The sequence below is a fragment of the Neoarius graeffei genome, chromosome 10 (assembly GCF_027579695.1).
Source record: "Neoarius graeffei isolate fNeoGra1 chromosome 10, fNeoGra1.pri, whole genome shotgun sequence".
Taxonomy (NCBI): domain Eukaryota; kingdom Metazoa; phylum Chordata; class Actinopteri; order Siluriformes; family Ariidae; genus Neoarius; species Neoarius graeffei.
In genome coordinates this window covers 14,670,691-14,693,568 of record NC_083578.1, presented here as the reverse complement: position 1 = coordinate 14,693,568, position 22,878 = coordinate 14,670,691, and the positions used below count along the sequence as shown (strand labels likewise).

Genomic DNA, 22,878 nt, shown 5'->3' with positions numbered 1-22,878 from the left:
TTAATCTGTCTTCAATATGGTTCATTTTTGTGCTGTTTTTGCTTGTTCAAACAGAGAAATAGATAAAAGGCATTACCGTCTCCCCGCTATCAAGAAAAATTTCAACAAATAGAAGCAAATGCTTCAAGAACAACGAGGAAGTGAGTGGTTAAAGAATACGAAGAGAGGGGCTCAGCTTGAAAACTCCAGAGAAATTCACGATTGTATTTAAAATGTATTTTACAAAAATAGAAAGTCGGAAGTGAGGACGGAAGCGTTTGCTTAAGAATCTCGTTTTATTTTTTTTTTCTGCTTGCATTCGAGTTAGCGCCTTCATTAAAGTGTTTGATTTTCTTACAGGTGAAGCCTCTTCCTTATTCGAGACAGAAAACCCAGATTGGTTTCAAACAACTCTGGCATAAAAAAAACTCAACAAGGAGTGACATGCGTGATAAATCCTGAAAGAACAGAACAGATGAAGAGCAGAGAGAGCTGGAGCTTTGTTTCTGTTATCAGAGGAACACAGTCCTGTGCAAAATATTTATATATCATTGGTTTTTTTTTTTTGTTATATCATCCACCTCTAGGTTTATATAAAAAAAAAACCCTGCGCTGCGTCATGACAGACCAGCTGCACTGATTCAGTTACAGGTTGCCAGGTCTGTTTAAAACACCCACAACCTACACATTAAACAATCATTTTAAACTCAAACATTATCCTGTCTGTCATGACGCAGCAAGTTTTTTTTTAAACCTAGAGGTGGATGATATAACTAATAATAATAATAATAATATATATATATATATATATATATATATATATATATATATATATATATATATATATATATGAGTGATTCCACGCTTATGGGTACTGAAATGGGGACATGAACTTATTTTTAAAAATTCACCTAAAACCATTTCTTTTTTTACCATCAGGTCACAAAACATGTAATCTTTAACGAATGATATGTTAAAAGATAACTTTAATTTTCTGAGATGTAATAAAAACATATTTATATGCCAAAGTCAAGCCTATGAGTTCCAAAATGATGTCTGTTACATTACTTCTGTTACGATTGTCCATCTCGCGTCTGTTACAAATTAATTACAATCTAGCTATATACCATGTTAATCTTATTGAAAGAATGTGTATGTTTATTCTACTACACATGTTTATTAATTATATTTGCTAAAACATCACCTTCCTATGTTTCAAAAAGTAATTCTACATTGTTAAAATTGAGAATATATATGTCCACAACACTTCTGTTACGTTCTGACTTTGGCATATAAATATGTTTTTATTACATCTCAGAAAATTAAAGTTATCTTTTAACATATCATTCATTAAAGATTACATGTTTTGTGACCTGATGGTAAAAAAAGAAATGGTTTTAGGTGAATTTTTAAAAATAAGTTCATGTCCCCATTTCAGTACCCATAAGCGTGGAATCACTCACATATATATATATATATATATATATATATATATATACACACCACCGTGCCGCCCATATATATATATATATATATATATATATATATATATATATGGGCGGCACGGTGGTGTAGTGGTTAGCGCTGTCGCCTCACAGCAAGAAGGTCCGGGTTCGAGCCCCGTGACTGGCGAGGGCCTTTCTGTGCGGAGTTTGCATGTTCTCCCCGTGTCCGTGTGGGTCTCCTCCGGGTGCTCCGGTTTCCCCCACAGTCCAAAGACATGCAGGTTAGGTTAACTGGCGACTCTAAATTGACCGTAGGTGTGAGTGGTTGTCTGTGTCTATGTGTCAGCCTTGTGATGACCTGGCAACTTGTCCAGGGTGTACCCCGCCTTTCGCCCGTAGTCAGCTGGGATAGGCTCCAACTTGCCTGCGACCCTGTAGAAGGATAAAGCGGCTAGAGATAATGAGATGAGATGATATATTCTCAAACACAGTACTGTGTTACAAACATTTACAACAAACTTTGTTATAGATTTCTATTTTATGATTTCTACATTATGGAGTAATGAACCTACAGTCTGAGAGAGTTCTACACAAACACACTGAACTTTACAACAGCTGCATGCATGTGAAATGGAAATAAATCGACTAAGGCAGGAAAAACTATTTTGGATAAAATTGTTATTGTCCGTAAAAAGTAATCAATAACCAAACTTAATAATAAACTTAATCAATAATCAAACTTCAACTCAATGTGTGATCTTCATTTTATGTTGGAATTCACAACTATTCTATGGTTTTCCTAAAGAAAAAAAAAGTAGTACCCGCAAAATAGGGGGCAAGTGGAAATTAACCCCCACTTGCCCCCCCGGGGGGGGGGGGGGGGGGGGGGGGGGGGGGCAAGGGCAAGTGGGTTTGAAAGTTAATGTTGGGCCCTGCTGATTATTTCATTAAACCAAAAGACGCCTGGCTGATCATTTCATTAAACTGAAAGGCAACTGGCTGATTGCATCGTTCTACTGGAAGTACACTGGCTGATCATTTTAATAAACCAAACACAGGCTAGCTGATCAACTTCTTAAAGTGTATGTAATGCCTTATTTTAATGCTTTAAAATGAATATTATATATCATTAATAACAACCAAAATTAATTAATAAAGCAGGGGTGAAAAATAATATGAATTATTTGTTATTTTATTGTCAAGCACAAAACTATCGATAAATTGTGGCATCCAGATCCCGGAAAAAGGCAGCCTTGCCCCAGGGCTAATCTCGCATGACATCACATGTGGAACCCCGGTTATCTGGGTTATTTTGGTTCATCTGACTCCATGCTTGTTTACTCGCTGAAATCGGATATTATTGTTGGAATCTTACAAAAATAACGATGGGAAAGCACTGAGTTGTGTTTGAATGTTCAAATCCATATACAACAGAACATTCAGTTCACGAATTTTCGAGAAATTACACTAATTTAAAGCGACAGTAGGTGAGGTTTGTGCAAACGAAGCGGGAAGATTTCGTGTCGCCTACTAATAATAAATCTGATTCATCAAGTGTTCATCACCACCAAAATGACCACATGGGAATTAATGGAGCAAAAAATAAACCCATTGATTTAATAAATGACATTTAATCTGACATTTAGACAGTTTGTCGATTCCCCTATTGTTGCCCACTTCATATTTCCTTTTAATAATTACACTGAATAAGTGTATGTTTTAAAGTGCATATTCTGGACCAATTTTGTTTTTTTTAATATGAAAACATGTCCCTTTACACACTCATCCAGAAGGGTAATTTTGCACAAGGCCATCTGTCTACAGCAGAAAAAAATAAAATAACAAAACGCGTCTGGAAAAATCCCAAGGGAGTCTGGAGCCAGATTCGTGATGTCACCAGTGGAAGCGCCAGCAGGCTGCGAGAGCTTTGCACGGTTTCAGTGCACAGCCTGTGTAGACCAAGCGCTCCCATTTCTCTCTCATTGTCCGGTCTTTTGGAAAACAATGAGTACTAATCCCATCAAGATTGGTGTTGCTACACCCTCCTATGATACATCTGTTAACCATTTTAATAATTACGCGATAACGTTGAAGAAATTTGCAGAAAACCACCAGGTCGTTTTCTCATAAACAAACCAGCGCCAACGTAGGATTCAGAAGGAGGTGTCCTGCACGCGACATCACAAAAATCAATGTTTGCTGAGAAATCCAAATGCCAAGTTTTTTCAGAGGCAGACCAATTCGCCTCCAATGGCTTGATTTCAACTGAATTTTTCTGGTATTGCGCAAGGTAAAAAAAATTGCGCAAAATGTGACAGATATTTGACCAAAGTTTAATATAAAATAGGAGAATTACATTGATCTTGCTCCTGAATTTACCCATGATATGCACTTTAAAGATTATATTTCTGCATTTACTGAGGTACACTACATTACCGTTCAAAAGTTTGGGGTCACCCAGACAATTTTGTGTTTTCCATGAAAAGTCACACTTTTATTTACCACCATAAGTTGTAAAATGAATAGAAAATATAGTCAAGACATTTTTCTGGCCATTTTGAGCATTTAATCGACCCCACGATGCTCCAGAAACTCAATCTGCTCAAAGGAAGGTCAGTTTTATAGCTTCTCTAAAGAGCTAAACTGTTTTCAGCTGTGCTAACATGATTGTACAAGGGTTTTCTAATCATCCATTAGCCTTCTGAGGCAATGAGCAAACACATTGTACCATTAGAACACTGGAGTGATAGTTGCTGGAAATGGGCCTCTATACACCTATGGAGATATTGCACCAAAAACCAGACATTTGCAGCTAGAATAGTCATTTACCACATTAGCAATGTATAGTGTATTTCTGATTAATTTAAAGTGATCTTCATTGAAAAGAACAGTGCTTTTCTTTCAAAAATAAGGACATTTCAAAGTGACCCCAAACTTTTGAACGGTAGTGTACATGTAAATATTTTCCTTATATTTTGCAGCAGCCATCTCATCTCATCTCATTATCTCTAGCCGCTTTATCCTTCTACAGGGTCGCAGGCAAGCTGGAGCCTATCCCAGCTGACTACGGGCGAAAGGCGGGGTACACCCTGGACAAGTCGCCAGGTCATCACAGGGCTGACACATAGACACAGACAACCATTCACACTCACATTCACACCTACGGTCAATTTAGAGTCACCAGTTAACCTAACCTGCATGTCTTTGGACTGTGGGGGAAACCGGAGCACCCGGAGGAAACCCACGCGGACATGGGGAGAACATGCAAACTCCACACAGAAAGGCCCTCGCCGGCCCCGGGGCTCGAACCCAGGACCTTCTTGCGCAGCAGCCATCTTAGAATAAAAATCCACAAACTAATCTGTGTTTCCAGTTCTCTCTGGCTGGTGGTGCACTATCAGCGGTGAGCGGGATTGTTGTGAAATGAGTGAACTGGCATCTGTTTCTCATCTTGGGGGCTCGAAAAGATAACCATTTACTCCGAAATATCCTTGATAATCATCTGCCCCTTCATCCGACATATAAGAATCAAAATCACTATCAGAATTCTCTCCAGAACGCGATTCCATAATGAGACTAGTCGAACTAGTTCTGCACACATGAACGAAATTGATACCTGGATTGTTACAGGTGTGACGTCACACACCCCTTTCGGGATATCTTCCGATTCAGTCTCGACAGATTCTGTGAAAATCGGCTGATTTTATTGATTTTCCGTTAATTCATGGCTGCTTGGATCAGCTATGGTTCAAAAGCAATGGTCAGTCAACATAATGATTGTTGCTTTGCACAAGGCAAAAAGAAAGTGTGGTTTAGGGACATTAAATTCACTTTAAACACTGCTACCGAACCCACACCATTCACTCATACTGACGTCATCATGCTGACCACCGGCGCGTGCCTGCGTGTCAGAATGGCGCATGCGCATTGGCCAACTACTCGGCGACGCACGAGCTTTCTGTCGGCTCGATGTTGTAGCATTAGCATTTGCTTTAGCAGCGGAGCCGGGAGCGGAATTTATTGCTGTTTGTTTGTTTAGATATTTGTAGATGTTTCCGACACGGATTTTATCATTTAGGACAATGACTTTACAGATTTCCCCGCGATGGAACAGCTAGCTGCTGCTAATCGAGCCAACAGTGGGTAATTTAAGCTAAAGTTTACGCAATTCAGCGCGAGACTATTAGCCTGGGTAGCTAATCAGTAAGGCTTTAAACTTATTTAGCAAGGTACAAGAGTGGACACTTTCTAACCTACATTCAGGATAATAATAATAATGATGATAATTATATATATATATATATATATATATATATATATATATATATTTAAAATTATTATTAATTATGATAATAATGGAGTAGTTTGGTAGCTTCTCTTCGTCGGTTTGTGGGAAGTTGTTCACGACAGGAAGTATAATATAAATAATTATAAATATAATAGCTACTGTGTTTTGTAGAAATAACATTTAATAATAAAAATGTAGGGAAGGTAGCTTTGGGTATTTAATATTTAGATAGTGTGGAGAATAAGTGTGATATTGTCAAGAACTTATGTGCTGTATAACAAAATGCTAATAAATAAAGTAATAAAAACATTGCTGAGAAGAATTCTGAGGAATAAATACTCAAGATGGTAACATAAAATGGCACAAAATGATATTTACAAACAATGTTTATCTGGTGAAGATTTTATTGTGTAGTGGTTAGTTAATAATAATAATAATGTTATATTTATATAGCGCCTTTGTCAAACTCAAGGTCGCTTTACATAGGCCAGAGAGAGAAAACACTATCTATTTATGTAATATGCCTATTTAAAATCTATTTTTCCAGCTTGTCAGATCTGTATCTGTTGTTAAAATGTATAACTAGCTTGACGTCTTGTTTTTTCTTCACTACATATCAACCCAGCAGCTTTATTTGTTTGTTTGTGTGTGTTTAGGTGTAATTTGAATATTCTCTGACCCATATGTTAATACCCTGGTGAGGTGATCATGTAAGCAACGGTTTTTTTTTTTTTTTTTTTTTGCCACGTCTTCCTTCACATGTGGCTAAGTTTATTACAGGTTCATGTTGAGTCTAACAGCAGTGCTGTTTGTTCTTTCTCTCTCTCAGGCTGAGGATGGCAGTCCGGACGGAGAGCTCCTGTTTCAAGGAGGTGGAGATCTCCTGAAAGGTGTGAAAGTTCCACGTCCTGTAGTGTTTACTACCATTGGATACAGTACACAATGGGAAGGTAGGTCCATTTTTAAAACTATGATTCAAACTCTTAAATCATCTAAAATCTGTATAAACGATTGTTCGTGCGGTTATTTATTACACCATGGCACTGGTGAATTCTCAAGAAGCAGAATCATGTTATTGGCCAGGTATGTTGATGTACAGAAGGAATTTGGTTCCAACAGTTGGTGTCTCTCGAGCGATACGGGGTAGGGGGAAAGAAAGTTTGAAGGAATTTTAAGCGGACTGTCACAGGACAGACAAGTCTGAAATGTTGTCTGCCCGTCCAAATTTCAGCCTGTCCGAATGATGGGCCAATGGCCCAGAACAATGTGGCCCAGGGCCTACCTTAAGGCCCCGAAAGCTGAAGGGCTTTAGATGCCTGGAGATGGCATCTCAGCTATTTCCAGGTGTATTTTTGTGATTTTCAAAGGCCAAATTACACTAGACATTAGTTGCTAATTACATAACAATTTGAATATAAGTCACAAAAAAATGTCAGATTTAAGAAAAATATGCTTAAAGTTCTACGCAAGAAAAGAAAACAGTAGCACACACAGGTCAGTTCCACTAGAGCCCTGCACTCCCGCGGGAGTCTTGCGGGACCCGCCGCAAAGCAGTGTGGCGCGGGACAAATTTTGAAAGCTCATTGCGGGCGGGACCGGAAGTGCACATATATGGGCGGGAGTGCACATATGCGGCTCGGGTGGGAGCGGTGATAAGCTGCAGTCCCGCTAACTAAAAACGTGTTTGAAATAAAATTTGTAAATTATTAATTTATGTCTATAATATATAATTTGTGCTGGATATTTTATTTGGCATTAATAAAAACATTTTAAGATGCCTAAATTTGCAGAGAGAGTCAGATTGCCAGATTGAGTGAGGAATGGCATCTTAAATTTGCCATTGATCACCCTAACGGGAAATCCTTTGATCACTCTAATGACTCGCCGTTCACACCCAGCTAGCAAGAGAACCATGAGTGAAGTGATTTACTGCTTGAGTTATGCCGCTTTTCCACTACCAACGTGGCTGAGTGGGGCTGTTGGAGTTGCATTTCGACTACAACCGCGCTGAACCGTGCTGGCTGGAAGTGGGTGGACACATTGGGTGGAGTTAGCGAAAGTGGGTGGACGTCACGTGATGTCGTTAGGCAGCGCAAACAGTGATGTCAGTGATCTTTTTAAGCGGTAGTCTCATGACCCGGATAGTAAACAATAAACATGGAGGACATGGAGTCATTAGTGTTGCTGGTCTTGGTGCTGTGGCTTGTTGTCACCGACAACGCCAACAGATACTGGCAAGAGCGTATAGATGAGGCAAGGCGCATAAGGCTTCAGAAATTCTCGTAATTCGTAATTCTCCTTCTTCCGGGTTTACGGTGTTTACAGATCCCAGCATGCTCGCGGGGCGTGTGAGGACACTCCTCCTCACCAATCAGTGCACGGGGAGTGTCTCCTCACGTCCCTAGCCCCACTCGGCTCGGTTTGGCTCGCTTCAGCCCCACTCCAAAACCGTGCGAGTTTTGGGTGCTGAGTAAGGCGAGCTGAGTCGTGCTGCTCTAAGGTAGTCGAAACGCGAGCCATGTCGGGCTGAAGTGAGCCGAAAAAGGGTAGTGGAAAAGGGCCATTAGTCTACAACTCTAATCAGAGAGACAGGTTACACAGTGACGGTAGGCTTGACTCAATGCTATCCCAGGAATCCTTCCTGTAATATGCAAATTTGGCTGTCCAATCAGAGGCGGCCAAATTTGCATATTACAGGAAGGATTCCTGGGATAGCATTGAGTCAAGCCTACTGTCACTGTGTAACCTGTCCTCTCTGATTAGAGTTGTTCACTCATGGTTTTCTTGCTAGCTCTGCTTTGCAATAAAAAAAAAAACATTGGTACAAAGCAAGCCCATTCACTTTTTTATGCTGATCAGAGAATTACAATGGTTTCTCATGTGACAAAAATGTGCGATTTGCTATTAAATATTTTAATCGCTTGACAGCACTAATTATTATTATTAGAGACACTACATGCTGAATTCAGAAACAAGGTAAATAATAACGAACGTGAGCTGTAGATATTTATGCTCAAATCCACTCAAAGTAGAGGGCGGGGTACCATCACGCTGTGTCAAGACAAGAACTTTCCTGAGAAATAACGCGAACGTCTGCATCATGCGGGATTTGCGGGCGGGACAAAATATGGCAGGCGGGAGCGGGACTGAAAATCATAATTCTTTGTGGGCGGGAGCGGGACTGAAAATCATAATTCTTTGCGGGCGGAAGCGGGACTGCACAATGCGGGCGGGAGCGGGACTGAAAAATCCGACCCGCGCAGACCTCTAAGTTCCACGTCTAGAAAAAAGTATGGGGGGGCCCAGGGATGTTCCAGTTGGTTAAAACTTACTGGTCCTCATCTATAGGTACTATAATAACACCCATGAAACATAATATCAACAATGACTTTTTTTATATACTATGTTTATAATAAGTCTATAAGAAATTTAGTAATTAACAATACAACTTTTTTAAGTACCGTAAAATACCAAATAATAGCCCGGGCTATTATTTCTCTCAATCACGTAAGAGACCCGGCGCATATTAGAGACTAGGCGGCTATTTGGAACAGGCGATTAATTCCTTCTTCACAAACACCTTCCCCAAAATCTACCTCAAAACGGGGAAAAAATCATTCTCAGATAGGCCTACTTTTAACCAGTATAACTTACAGTTTGTTTAGAGTTAGATTACAGATAGCACGGTGCCGACTTCGGGGAATTTTGAAGACGCGCAGAATGCATCTTCGCATGGCACAGTCGGGGTGGATAAAGGATAAATCACACACCTTTTCCTGTTAATGACTAGTTAAGCGCATGCTTTACAAAATAATCAAGAAACCACACCATTGTCTGTGCGCAGCACTGTGATTTAATTACTCTGCAAAGTTATGGTCACTTGCTATCACCCTCACCCATGCAGCCTCCACCCTTTGCGCTTCGCGATGTCTGTCAATCTGAAATTGCATGGAGGGCGCGACGTTGAAGCAACATAATTAGGGTGCGAAGTGTCAAACCAAAGGGTTTTTTCTTATGCTGAAAAATAAGGGACCTGCAGTGGCTACATACTGTCATCTTGCATTCTCACGTTTCTCTCCAAGACGTCTCCCTATTTGGCCGATATGAGCCTATTCCCCGAGTGAGTTGGTACGGTGGCTCGACCCCGTAGAAAACTTAAAGTTCGGATGAAAGTTAGTTGAATAGGTTACTGACTTGTAGGCCTACATGTTGCCTGCCTGACGCGTGCTTCTGCCCAACTTGCACGACAGATTACTTGTTAAAAAGGCCCCTTGGATTAGATTGGCCGCGAGCAGACTGAAATGCATGTTAGAACGCTCTCACCTTTTTTGTAAAGCGTCTTCCAGATCCGAATGGGTAAGGGCAAGTGAAATGGTATAAGGTCTTTAATAAAACTCAGTGTGTGCTTTGACGCATGCATTCGGCAATTTAGGTCGTTTAACAGAAGCAGCAGTCCAACCTTGGAAACCCGCAGTCCTCAATGTCACCACACACGCTGGCTTTCGTTGGGTATACCCAAAGGGGTATTCCTCATTCGATGACGTAAGTGATATCCCACACACCCATGTCAAACGTAATTGGCTAAGACATCTGTCAAAAGTTACGGAGTTGCATTCCTCAAGAAATATTACGGTAGACCAAGATTATAACATTGAAATGGCATGTTTATTATCACGTAACAAAATGTTGTAAACAGTATTATAGAAATAATTTCATTTTGTATTCATTCATTCATTCATTCATTCATTCATATTGTTTCGGTAGAAAACTATGCAATGCAAAATCGTTTAAACACCAGAAAACCAGAAAAGTGCTGGGCCTCAAGATTCTAGATAGAACATTCGGACGCTTTTTTTTTTTTTTTTAGACCCCGGCGAGTATTCGGAACCGGCCTTTATTTGTCACAACACACGCGTACACCCGGCCGTTAAAGGGAACTCGGCGGTTAATTGGAACTCGGCTATTATTTGGTATTTTACGGTAATAGAGTTGTAATACACATGTTAACTGTCTATTAGGGTTGGGCGGTATCCAAATTTTGATACCTTTAAACCGTCTCTGTGTTTTCCCGGGGTATGCGGTATTACCGAGAAAAAAATAATATTTTGTTTCGGCCTACTGTGTAACGTGCGCCTATGCCTCAAATGTACTATTTAAAAGCAGCATAGCGAATTGTGTGCATTGTGGTATGGATTAAGCAGCAAAGCGAATTTTGTGCATTGATGAATGGATTAAGAGATATTTCAAAGCATCACGCAACTCTTCCTTCATCTTGAAAATAGCATTCAACTGTCGTTTACACATGTCTGCGTTGAAACGCCATTTGCAGCACTATTTCACCTGCTCCATCAAAAAAAAGTACACGATGAGCAGGATCATACCCTTTCAAGCATGGGAAATAAAAAAAAGAAAAAGAATCAACCAACACCCAAGTCCGTTTAGACTGCGCAATAAACCATATTCTTCAGCGCAAATGAGGCGAACCTAATTCAAATGCGTGATAGCTGCACAAGGCAAAATCATATGGGCCCACGTCATGCCATGGCGGGGAAATTAATAATCAAATGGCCTTACCTTGCTTAAAACGTTGTCTTGATCACATAACTCCTTACAATTATTCCACTTAAATCCATACGGTTTAACACACCCAACAAAGATAGCAAGCGCATTGCTGATTCCCACCAGAAACCTAACAGTTTACGCTACGATGTTTTCTTCCGTTTCTTCAGTAGATGACATTTCAAACGTTTATTACCCACATCCCAAATGTCATACGTTATATTATTTTACCTTGTTGTTACTCATGTAACCTACTCAAAACACAACTCATTGGAGAGATCTCGTGGAAGTGGAGTACCCCAGGCTATGGTGTGCCTTAGGGGACATATTAGATTTTTTTCGATTTTGCGCGGTCATTTACATTATTGCTGGCTCTTCCTTTTCGTTTGGTTTGAAACCAAAATGCTGCCACACTGCCGATGTTGTATTTTTTTTTGCCACTAACTCGTTATCTTGACTTGCCATCTTTCAACCGCGGTCTCAGTCTCTTTTTTTTAGATAGGACAGGATAGAGAGACAGGCAATGAGCGGGGGAGAGAGAGACGGGATCGGGAAATAACCTCGGGTCGGAATCGAACCCGGGTCCCCGGATTTATGGTACGGTGCCTTAGCCATCTGAGCCATGACACCCCCGGTCTCAGTCTCTTGCGAAGCTTTCTGTCAGACTCCAAAATGTCACGCAGGGTTGCCATGGTAACGACATAAACAACCCTGCACGCGATGAAAACTTCTTTAGGAAATTGATAGAATTAGTGAAAATACGATCACACAGTTATTCGGGATGATTTTCAATTTATTATTTTATATTATGACCTCATGTACTCCATATTTATTTAGATATTATATATTTTTTTAAAATGACGGTAATGAGACCGATACCGTTGGTACTTTTGGATACCTCGGGATACCTTCTTACCGTAATACCGCCCAACCCTACTGTCTATATCTGCAAACCTGTTAATTTATGCAAATTTGTTAATTTTTTTTATTTCTAAATTTGTAGTTTATTTCCTTTATATATATAATTTTTTGTATACTTAGTACTTTTGCACTACTCCTTCACTGCCTTATCTTTTTCTCTTTATATATTTTGCTGCTGTAACGATGTAAATTTCCCCTTTTGGGTTAATAAAAGGCTCTCTTATCTTAAAATTTGGAGTACGAGATTCCAATTAACTTTGTAACAAAATGACTTTTAAAATGACTGAAAACTAGACATGGGACTATCATTTGGCATTCAGACTAAAATCTGCTGGACTAGAACATGGAAAATAGAAGAAAATTAAAAACTATCAAAATATAAATCTACATCCTACAAAGCATGAGACTATGATTGTCATTCTTATTATGAATTAAAAAAAAATGCACATAATAATAACCACCATTGATTGGCAGTTTGGTACCATCATACTGCAAAGTTTCATGTAAACTGAATTCTTAATCAACTGATTGGATTAATCAGATACCGTCAACCCTAAAACACTAGTTCAACTGCATCGTGCAATAAAAACAACAGTGAATACTGAGTGTATTATTACTGTCTTATTTAGTGTGCCACTCGGGGAGAGGGAGATGACTGTAAATCTTGCCGGGGCTAGGACCTTCGGTGGCCAAGTTATGAATTTTTAAATCTCCGTGCGCACGAGCAGCTGGAGCCAGGGCTCGTGCTAAAGCTTTCCGCGATCCGTGCTCGCTCCTGACATCGGATCGGGCTGAACCTGGGCTTGTTTGAAAGGTCTCGGAGAGGGATGTACCTGTAAATTTTGGCGGGCCTTGGACCTTCGGTGGTCAAGTTATGAATTTTTAAAGTCAGGTCTGCGGGGGCCCCCGTTTCACAGGCCGTGTTACGATGTAATGTATTCACCCAGTGTAACATTTGGAAAGAAATTAGAAGTAGATTAGACCCATATCTTTAGAATTTTTCATGGGCCGTCCAGTTTGAAAATACAGATGGACACATTCAAATTATTTTTTTTATTGGCCATCCGGTTTGATGCTTTTGAAATACAGGCACAAAAACCACAAAAATTACGGATAAATGTTCACCGGTCTGGCCTTATTTCCCACACTGCGCAAAATATGTAATCTACATTATAGACATTACACAATATAATATATATGCAATGTACAATAACTAGTATAACTGGTAAACTTTGTCTCTGTACGTTGTCTTCATGAACTCACTCGTAAGGAGTCATCTTAAGAGCAACGTTGCTAAGGTGCATTTATTCTTTATTTGCACTTTCTACCTAGCACACGAATGCACACACATACACTGGGGAATGCAGCTCTCTCTCTCGTTCATTACTGGCTGTCTGCAAGACACACATTAATAGACAGCCAGTAATTAGACATAGATATCACTCGTCACATTACCTGCTGGTTCAACCTGACTCCTCGCCGTTCGCAGCAGGCTTTTATTATATTAATGCGCTTAATGTAATATGTTAATGTTTCTAAGCAGATAAAGGCTCAGAAATGTTTTGATTTGTTGATATGGTGAAGGTTTCTGTCAGGAGATGTTTATGATTTTTTAGAAGGAGTTTTCAGTGTCGGTTAGTGTTTTCTGCTTTGGGAGAGGATTCAGGATGCTGCTTTGTGGTTTCTTGGTTACAGAACAAGCTGTGATTGCCTTAAAGATTAAAAAAAAAAAAGAGGCACGCAATGGAACGACTCATTATAGTGGTTATAACATAAGCGATAACAGGAAGTAACCTGGGGTAGGTTTCAGGGCTCGACATTAACTTTTAAACCCACTTGCCCTGGGGGACAAGTGGGGGTTAATTTCCACTTGCCCCCCAATATTATCACTTGCCCCCCATTTTGCGAGTACCACTTCTTTTTTTTTTTTTTTTTAGGAAAACCATTGAATAGTTGTGAATTGCAACATAAAATGAAGATAACGCACTGAGTTGAAGTTTGGTTATCGATTAAGTTTATTATTAAGTTTGGTTATTGGTTACTTTTACTGGTAACGGACAATAATTTTATGAAAAATAGTTTTCCTGCCTTAGTCGATTTATTTCCGTTTTACATGCATGCAGCTGTTGTAAAGTTAAGTGTGTTTGTGTAGAACTCTCTCAGACTGTAGGTTCATTACTCCATAATGTAGAAATCATAAAAAAGAAGTCCATAACAAAGTTTGTATGAAGAAAACAATAGGGTGCCAAGACTTTAACAGTATTGTGTTTGAGTATTTTTTTTTTTTTTAATATCCTCCACCTGTAGGTTTAAAGAAAAAAAACCCCGCACTGCATCATGACAGACAGGATAATGTTTGAGTTTAAAATTGTTTAGTGTGTAGGTGTTTTATACAGACCTGGCAACCTGTAACTGAATCAGTGCAGCCAGTCTCATGACGTAAGAAGGAATCTTAAGAGCAACTTTGCTACGGTGCGTTTATTCTTTATTTGCATTTTTCAGTGACTACCTAGCACATGAATGCACACGCATACATTGGGGAATGCATCTCTCTCTCTCTCGGTACTGGCTGTCTGCAAGACACACAGAGACACATTAATAGACAGCCAGGAATTAGATACAGGTGTAACTTGTCATGTTACCTGCTGGTTCAACTTGACTCCTCGCTGTTCACAGCCGATGCTCGACCACACCCTGAAAAAAAATTATTTATATAACAACCTCTGCCTGACCATCACATTTGTGCTTTTTGAACGTCCTGTTACAGATTGAGACCCCGTCCACACGTAGCCGGGTATCTGCTAAATCAAAGATATTTTTCTACGTTTTGGCCTGTCATCCACATGAAAACACATCAAAAACGAATATTTAAAAAAACTCCGGGCAAAGTGAAGATTTTTGAAAACTCCGTGTATGCCTTTTCATGTAGACAGAGATAACCGGAGTTTTGCGTTTTTGAACGTCACAATCTGCGCCAAAAAATGACAACAAATCTGCCCTGACGTCAAACGTGCGACCTTTGTTTACTGCAGAAGCCAGATTAAGCATGGACAAAGAGTAATGGATCGGAGTAGTGCCTTGAAAGCGTTAATTACTGTGCAGGTGCTATTCTGATGTGATTAGGGGGTAGGATTTGGGGAAATAATGCCATCTACAGGTTTGGAATGCTTATGAATGTGATTGAAAATGCAGATGTTCGGTTATGTGTGGAAGGGATTTTTTTCGAAGACGAGGTGGTGTGGATAAAACATTTTTATAAACGGAGGGGAGGAAATGTTCGGTTTTAAAAATACCCGGCTACGTGTGTACATGGCCTTAGTCCCCTTTACTGTTATTATAACCTCCATTTTTCTTTACACTAGATTTTGGAGCGTGGTTATGATTATTTTTCCATTGAGCCACAAGTACATTAGTGAGGTCAGCTGTCCATATACTTTTGGTCATATAGCGTGAATGTCTCATCTCATTATCTCTAGCCGCTTTATCCTTCTACAGGGTCGCAGGCAAGCTGGAGCCTATCCCAGCTGACTACAGGCGAAAGGTGGGGTACACCCTGGACAAGTCGCCAGGTCGTCACAGGGCTAGCGTGAATGTAATGCTACATATTGGCCTAATTTGATTATAGCTGTAAAATTAGCATTCTGTGATAATTTCTTTAAGGCTAGATGGCTTTTCGATTTCATAAAATCGGTGAAATTTAGCTCCCTCTGAAATTTGGTCATTGTGATACATGTTTATTTCTGTAATATCTTTAAAAAAAAGAAAAAAAAGGCCGTTCCATGGCTGGAAATTATTTAATTTGAGGGGATTCCCAAGCAAATAATGTGCATGAAATCACTTGCTTCGCTCAGTCAAGCAGGCAGAGGAAGTCCGTGTGCGCTCGCGCAGGCTTACCTCCTTCATCTTTTGGGTTTTTTGGCAGCTGGCATCCAGTGTCGCGTTAGCACCATCTACAGGTTTACCTTTGACCGTGCGCTGACAGTTCCATCATTCTGTCGCTAAACGAACAGCTGATCACACCGAGGTGCTCGCTGGGCGCCGATATTTATTAATTTGGTCCTGCGTTTCCTTTCCTTCGTATATAACATAACGTCTTTTCTTCTCTAAGTATTTTTAAGTTCGTTTCTTAGACAAAGATTTTAAGATCGTTACCTTGTTAACAGTTTCAGCGTGAATCTTCCGCCTTCCTCAGAACTGTCACCAGATGTTAGGTGGTGACGTGCCTTATCAGCTGATTTTACGTTACGGAGGCGTGAACATCCTGCCCAATTTTGACAGCTAGTTCACGCCTCCTGCTGTCAGGTCGCTCCCCCAGGACGGCGCTCCAGGTGTGCGACGGCGCATACTCTCCCTCATCCCGGTTTATCGTCCTTTGTGCCCGCTTGCGTATCTCCACTGCTTCTAAAATCCAACGCTGGTATCTATTTTCTTCAGCGCGAATGACTCTGGCCTCTTCCCAATTCATTATATGATTTTGCCGTTTGCAGTGGTCTGAAATGGCTGATTTTAGGTTTTCTTGGTGTGCCTTTTCTTTTTCGGATCTTGTGTGTCTTTTTGTTGTTTCTTTCTCACATTCTATTTGGTGTTCTTTCCTTCGTGTATGGAAGCATCTGCCCGTTTCACCAATATAGACTTTGTTACATGAACGGCAAGGGATTTCATAGATGACATTGCATTTGTTGTCCGGTTGTATTTTGTCTTTGGGGTGAACTAGCAACTGTCGGAGGTTCTTATATGGTTTGACCGGGGTATTGATATGGTATTTCCTCATGGATCGTTGGATGCGTTCTGTGACTCCTTTTATGTATGGTAGTGTGACAAAGCCGCCCCGGTTTGTTTTTTCGGTGTTTTTTCTTGTTTGTTTGTTTTTTTCCTTTGTTTGTGTCTGTAGTTTCCCTTTTTGGATTGCCCACGATGGATATTAGCAGTTTTTTAATGCCTGTTGGATGTGTTGGTCCTCCTCCTGTCTGTCTTTCTCCTCCGTGATGTTCTGTGTTCGGTCGTATAGTGTTCTGATTACTGACATTTTGTGTGTGATGGGATGTTCAGATGTCCGGAGAAGATATTGGTCGGTGTGTGTCGGTTTTCTGTATGTTGTAATTCTAATGTTACCTTCTTCTGTGTGGTGTATTTTTAGGTCCAAAAAAGCTATTGTCTTGTCCGTTTCCTCTTCGTGTGTGAATTTGATGTTGCCTGTCTTGTCTATGGAGTTTAGGTGATCCGTGAGTTGTTGTGTGTGGCCTGTTTTGGTTATTTCGAGGATGTCATAAACGTATCGTTTCCAGAAAATGGGTTTGCAGTCATCCGGTGCTGTTTCTATGGCTCGGGTTTCCAGATCCTCCATGAAAAAGTTGCATAGAGTGGCAGATAGCGGGTCCCCCATTGCAAATCCCTCTTTTTGTCTGTAAATTGTGCCTCTGAATTGGAAATATGTGGAAGTCGAAATGAAATGTAACAGTTTTGTTATATCCTGCGCTGTAAGTTTTGTGCGTTTTTTCAGGGTTCTGTCTGCTTTTAACCGGTTTTCTACTATGTTGAGTGTGTTTGTGACCGGTGTTTTTGTAAAGAGGGATATGACGTCATGTGATACGAAGATTTCATCCTTTTTTTATCTTGATTTCCTTTAATTCTTTCGCCAGTTATTTTGAGTTTTTGCAGTGGTATTCCGTAAGTCCGAGGAGTGGTTTGATTATGTCTGCAAGTGTCTTAGAAAGGTTGTAGGTAACTGACCCTATGCTGTCTACAGTGGGTCTTAGTGGTGCTCCGGGTTTATGAATTTTTGGTGTGCCGTATATCCGGGGGGTCATGTTTGCTATGGGGATGAGGTGGTTGTATGTTTGTATGACCGAACACAGAACATCACGGAGGAGAAAGACAGACAGGAGGAGGACCAATACATCCAACAGGCATTAAAAAACTGCCAATATCCATCGTGGGCAATCCGAAAAGGGAAGCTACAGACACAAACAAACAAGAAAAAACACCGAAAAAACAAACCGGGGTGGCTTTGTCACACTACCATACATAAAAGGAGTCACAGAACGCATCCAACGATCCATGAGGAAATACCATATCAATACCCCGGTCAAACCATATAAGAACCTCTGACAGTTGCTAGTTCACCCCAAAGACAAAATACAACCGGACAACAAATGCAATGTCATCTATGAAATCCCTTGCCGTTCATGTAACAAAGTCTATATTGGTGAAACGGGCAGATGCTTCCATACACGAAGGAAAGAACACCAAATAGAATGTGAGAAAGAAACAACAAAAAGACACACAAGATCCGAAAAAGAAAAGGCACACCAAGAAAACCTAAAATCAGCCATTTCAGACCACTGCAAACGGCAAAATCATATAATGAATTGGGAAGAGGCCAGAGTCATTCGCGCTGAAGAAAATAGATACCAGCGTTGGATTTTAGAGGCAGTGGAGATACGCAAGCGGGCACAAAGGATGATAAACCGGGATGAGGGAGCGTATGCGCTGTCGCACACCTGGAGCGCCGTCCTGGGGGAGCGACCTGACAGCAGGAGGCGTGAACTAGCTACCTGTCAAAATTGGGCAGGATGTTCACGCCTCCGTAACGTAAAATCAGCTGATAAGGCACGTCACCACCTAACATCTGGTGACAGTTCTGAGGAAGGCGGAAGATTCACGCTGAAACTGTTAACAAGGTAACGATCTTAAAATCCTTGTCTAAGAAGCAAACTTAAAAATACTTAATCAGACATAATGAACTTCCACTACACGTCTTTTCTCCTCGCTTTCCATTACTGTAGTCGGTCTTTCACATTTCATTCGCACACTCGCGTCTTCCATTTTCCTCTCCTGTTTCAAATTTGTATCCCACAATGCCTTGCGCAAACTGGGAAAGCCCACCACGTGACGCATGACATATAGTATCTTGAATTGGGTCATGGTGAAGCAGGAAAAAATCACAGAGAGTTTAGGGCCACGTGGCTCTAAATTCATTAATTGTTTTATTTTAAAAAAAAACCCACTAAAAATTGGAAGTCTGTGATTCAAATTTCGTAGCTTTCGGTCCACTAAACAAAAACACTTGGGTGTCAGGGAGAATTCTTTTTATGATCTACACTTTAAAAATCTGAATGGTGGGGGCGTCGTGGCTCAGGTGGATAAGGCGCCATACCATAAATCCGGGGACCCGGGTTCGATTCCGACCCAAAAAAAAATCTTTAAAAAAAAAAATCTGAATGGCAGTCTACCTTTAATACATGAAAGGAATCCAGTTCTCATCTTTTCATGCTCATTTGTCATCATTTATTAATCAGCAGTGACGCTGAAAGTAGTTTGTTCTCTCTGTTTCATCCACAGGATTAGTATTTCCTGCTTGTTTCCAGCATCGTGGCACTTCAGCTTTTCTCCAGCCGTGTTTTCCCGTTTCATGTTCCCCTCTTTGAGGCAGCTGCTCCTGCTTGGTACCGTGGTGGTGCTCGCGGGTCTTTTCTACCTGCTGCTGGTCACAGGCAAAGGCCAGAACATCTGGCTCCAAAACAAGCACTATCACAGGTCAGATGCTTTTAACATGATGATGAAATTTTTGTTATAAGGTGTATGGGGAATTTATTTATTTATTTATTTTCTCCCCAGGATTTGGTATTTACTACTTTTGGTGTTGTTCACATTTGGACATACTGAGATGTTTTGGGAGGAACATTTGTAAACTGTCCTTCATTTCCAGGCGTTTGTCACGGGTGACGGACATGGAGGCCACTGATACGAGTAATCCCAATCTGAACTACGGTGTGGTGGTGGACTGCGGGAGCAGCGGCTCGCGAGTGTTTGTCTACACTTGGCCTCGGCACAACGGAAACCCTCATGACCTGCTAGACATCCAGCAAATGAGAGACCAGAACCGCAAACCAGTGGTCATGAAAATCAAACCAGGTCTGTGTGGAGATAAAGGCTGCGTTTGAAACAGAAGGTTGCTGCCGTAATAGTGTCTTAAAAGTGTCTTATAAGTCAGGACTTTCGACTGAAGGCATCTTTTCAGTATGTTCATTTCAAATGACCTTTTAAGATATCATTTACCGTAACGTTTGGCTTCAGCATGCTGTGCAACTAAACCAGAAAGTTAATTAGCTGGTGAACCTATGCTTCCCAAAGCACATCAGAAAATATATTTCGTTACAGTCACTGGGTTATAAGAGAGTACTATGTTTATTTCTTTTAAATTTTCAAAAATCTAAGCTGAAAAGCTCCGAAAAAATTATTTTTTGTATATAAAATCACTTTTTTGTGAAGTTTGATCCACCAGCTTTTTAAAAAATATTTTTCATGTTGCTTGAAGGAGTTGTCACACAGATTTATAGGTAATAGGCAGCATCGAGGATATGTATATTGCCTTGAACGGGGCAGTTTGAAGGCCGTTTAGACAGGAAAAGAGAGTTTGATCAGTTTCAAACAGGTCTTGATGCCTCGTTATGTTGATGGACAACATTTTGAGCACACCCAAAGTGGAAGAACAGGGCAGTTTGATTATTAATCAACCTTCTTTAGAGTTTATAAAGTGTAATGTGATGCATTGTGACATTATTTGTTTAAGAAAGATAAGTTGTCATTTCAGGAAATAATGGCGCTTTTTTTTTTTTTTTGCGAAAAATTAGATATAGAATCCGTCACAGGCCAAAATCGGCTTTCAAAGCCTTTACGTTTTGAGCACCAAGTCGATTTATTGACAAGTAATCTTTGTCTTGGAAGACTTTCCCATGGTGGAAAGTTACTTTTCTGGAGTGCTAACACTAGAGACTCCCTTCCATAAATGTTAAAAAAAAAACAACCCTTCTCTGGACAGAAAACTTGACTTTTCTCAAAAATATATTAAATAACAACACGTATTTAATAAATACGTTTATGTGAAGCGTCCGCGATACAAGTCCAGGGGCAAAAACAGGTTTTTAATTTGGGCACCATGGCGAGCGTAGCGAGCCTAAATTTTTTTTTTTTTACTATTTTTGCGCTTAGCGTGCCGAAAATTTTTGACGTATCATTTTTAGTAATTTTTTTTAACCAATTATAAATATATCGAGCAATAAAAATAATAGAAATTACATAATCATGTGCAAGTATAAAGTAGTGCTGTATCTAAAAAGTCAAACGTTTTCTCCAACATTCTGAATAAATAAAGATAAAAATAGTTCATGAATTTTTATATGCATGAAAAATGGGAAACAGTATGTAATATCAATCTATTTGCACAAGAGTATGGGCAGCAGAGAACTTTAAAATCTCAAACAGTGAAACAATAATGATCTAGAACACTCAAAATATCAAAAACATGACATATGTATCTGTCTAAATTAAGCTATTGATACATATCGAAAAAGCTAGAATATGTCAATTCAACAATATATCAATTAAAATAAAACAAGATATCAATGTATAATATAACCACATAAAATAATTTGTAGTATGTCTTTACATATATTAATAATAGGTCCAGTAGTATAATTAGTATAACAGTCATTCAACAACACAAAGTTATTACTTTTAGAATTATCACAAACCGACAGCCATGTGTTATCATGAATCGTTGAGAATTTCACAACATAAACAAAGGAAGTATATTTTACGACATTCAGACGTCAGAGACTCAGACACGGTTTACGGTAATCGCTAGACGCATTTCATGTTATGAAGCGACTGAACAGGGCAGGATAAAGCGGCTAGAGATAATGAGATGAGACTTCATATGATAATATTAACCACTGGTTATTTCAGAGAGGAAAAAAATGGGGACACTATTGCTTCCATTCGGGACAATACAACACAGAATTCGGGACCACTGGGGGATACAAAGAAAAAAAGTTAATTTCGAGCCCTGCCTGTATAGGGCCTGACTAGCCTTTGGTAACACACTAAACGAATTATCTTTCATTTTTGGCACTTTTTCTGTTTGTGTAGATGGGAAGACATACTGAGAATCCAAATCGCCAACATTTGAAATAATTGTTTTGAATTATTTCTTATTTAATGAAGGTTGTAATAGAATTAGCCTACATTTGGCTTAAGCTGGATGAGACATAATTTTATAGCCATTTGTTAAACAGCTGACAGGGAACGTAATTAACCGTTCCGGGAACGAAATTTTTTTGTTCTAACCGGTTCGGGAATGTCTATTTAATGGTGGAACCCAAAACCGGAAACGTTAAAATTCCGTTTCTGTTCGGAACGAACCAATAGGAAAAAAATTCTGGTTCAAAGCCCTGATTATATCAGCAAAAGGAGTTCCAAGTCTGGAGTGAGATGTTCAAAAAATGGTTGCAACAGTAGATTGCTAACATCTGAATATTTCTTTGCAGGTATTTCTGAATATGCAACAACTCCAGGAAAAGCCAGCGATTACATGTACCCTCTGCTAAGCTTCGCTGCTGAACACATCCCCAAAGCTAAGCACCAGGAAACTCCTTTATACGTACTGTGCACCGCAGGCATGAGGGTTCTGCCAGAGAGGTACTTTTGCTCTGGCACCTTTGTTAGCTGCTGTGAATAACAATCGCATGCCTTATTTTATAGCATTATTTATATATTGCATTCCATTATAGTCAGCAGGAGGCGCTACTGGAGGATTTGCGAACAGACATTCCCGTGAATTTCAACTTCCTCTTTTCCGACTCGCACGTGGAAGTCATTTCAGGAAAGCAGGAAGGTGAGACAGCT

General features: G+C 39.9%; 1 protein-coding gene across 5 annotated transcripts in view; it reads left to right on the top strand.

Annotated features, from left to right (window-relative positions):
* The first annotated feature begins 5,367 nt into the window (after positions 1 to 5,367).
* entpd4 (ectonucleoside triphosphate diphosphohydrolase 4) overlaps positions 5,368 to 22,878 on the top strand; it is a 32,258-nt gene continuing 14,747 nt past the window's right edge. For 2 of the 5 annotated variants that reach the window (XM_060930699.1, XM_060930695.1), the window contains exons 1-6: positions 5,368 to 5,563; positions 6,542 to 6,662; positions 19,534 to 19,728; positions 19,901 to 20,106; positions 22,521 to 22,671; positions 22,764 to 22,867. In XM_060930699.1, the coding sequence (XP_060786682.1) occupies positions 6,655 to 6,662; positions 19,534 to 19,728; positions 19,901 to 20,106; positions 22,521 to 22,671; positions 22,764 to 22,867 (664 nt within the window). In that variant the 5' untranslated portion in view covers positions 5,368 to 5,563; positions 6,542 to 6,654. Of the gene's footprint in view, positions 5,568 to 6,368; positions 6,423 to 6,541; positions 6,663 to 19,533; positions 19,729 to 19,900; positions 20,107 to 22,520; positions 22,672 to 22,763; positions 22,868 to 22,878 lie in introns of all 5 variants that reach the window. The other 3 variants (XM_060930696.1, XM_060930697.1, XM_060930698.1) reach the window with 3 other exon arrangements.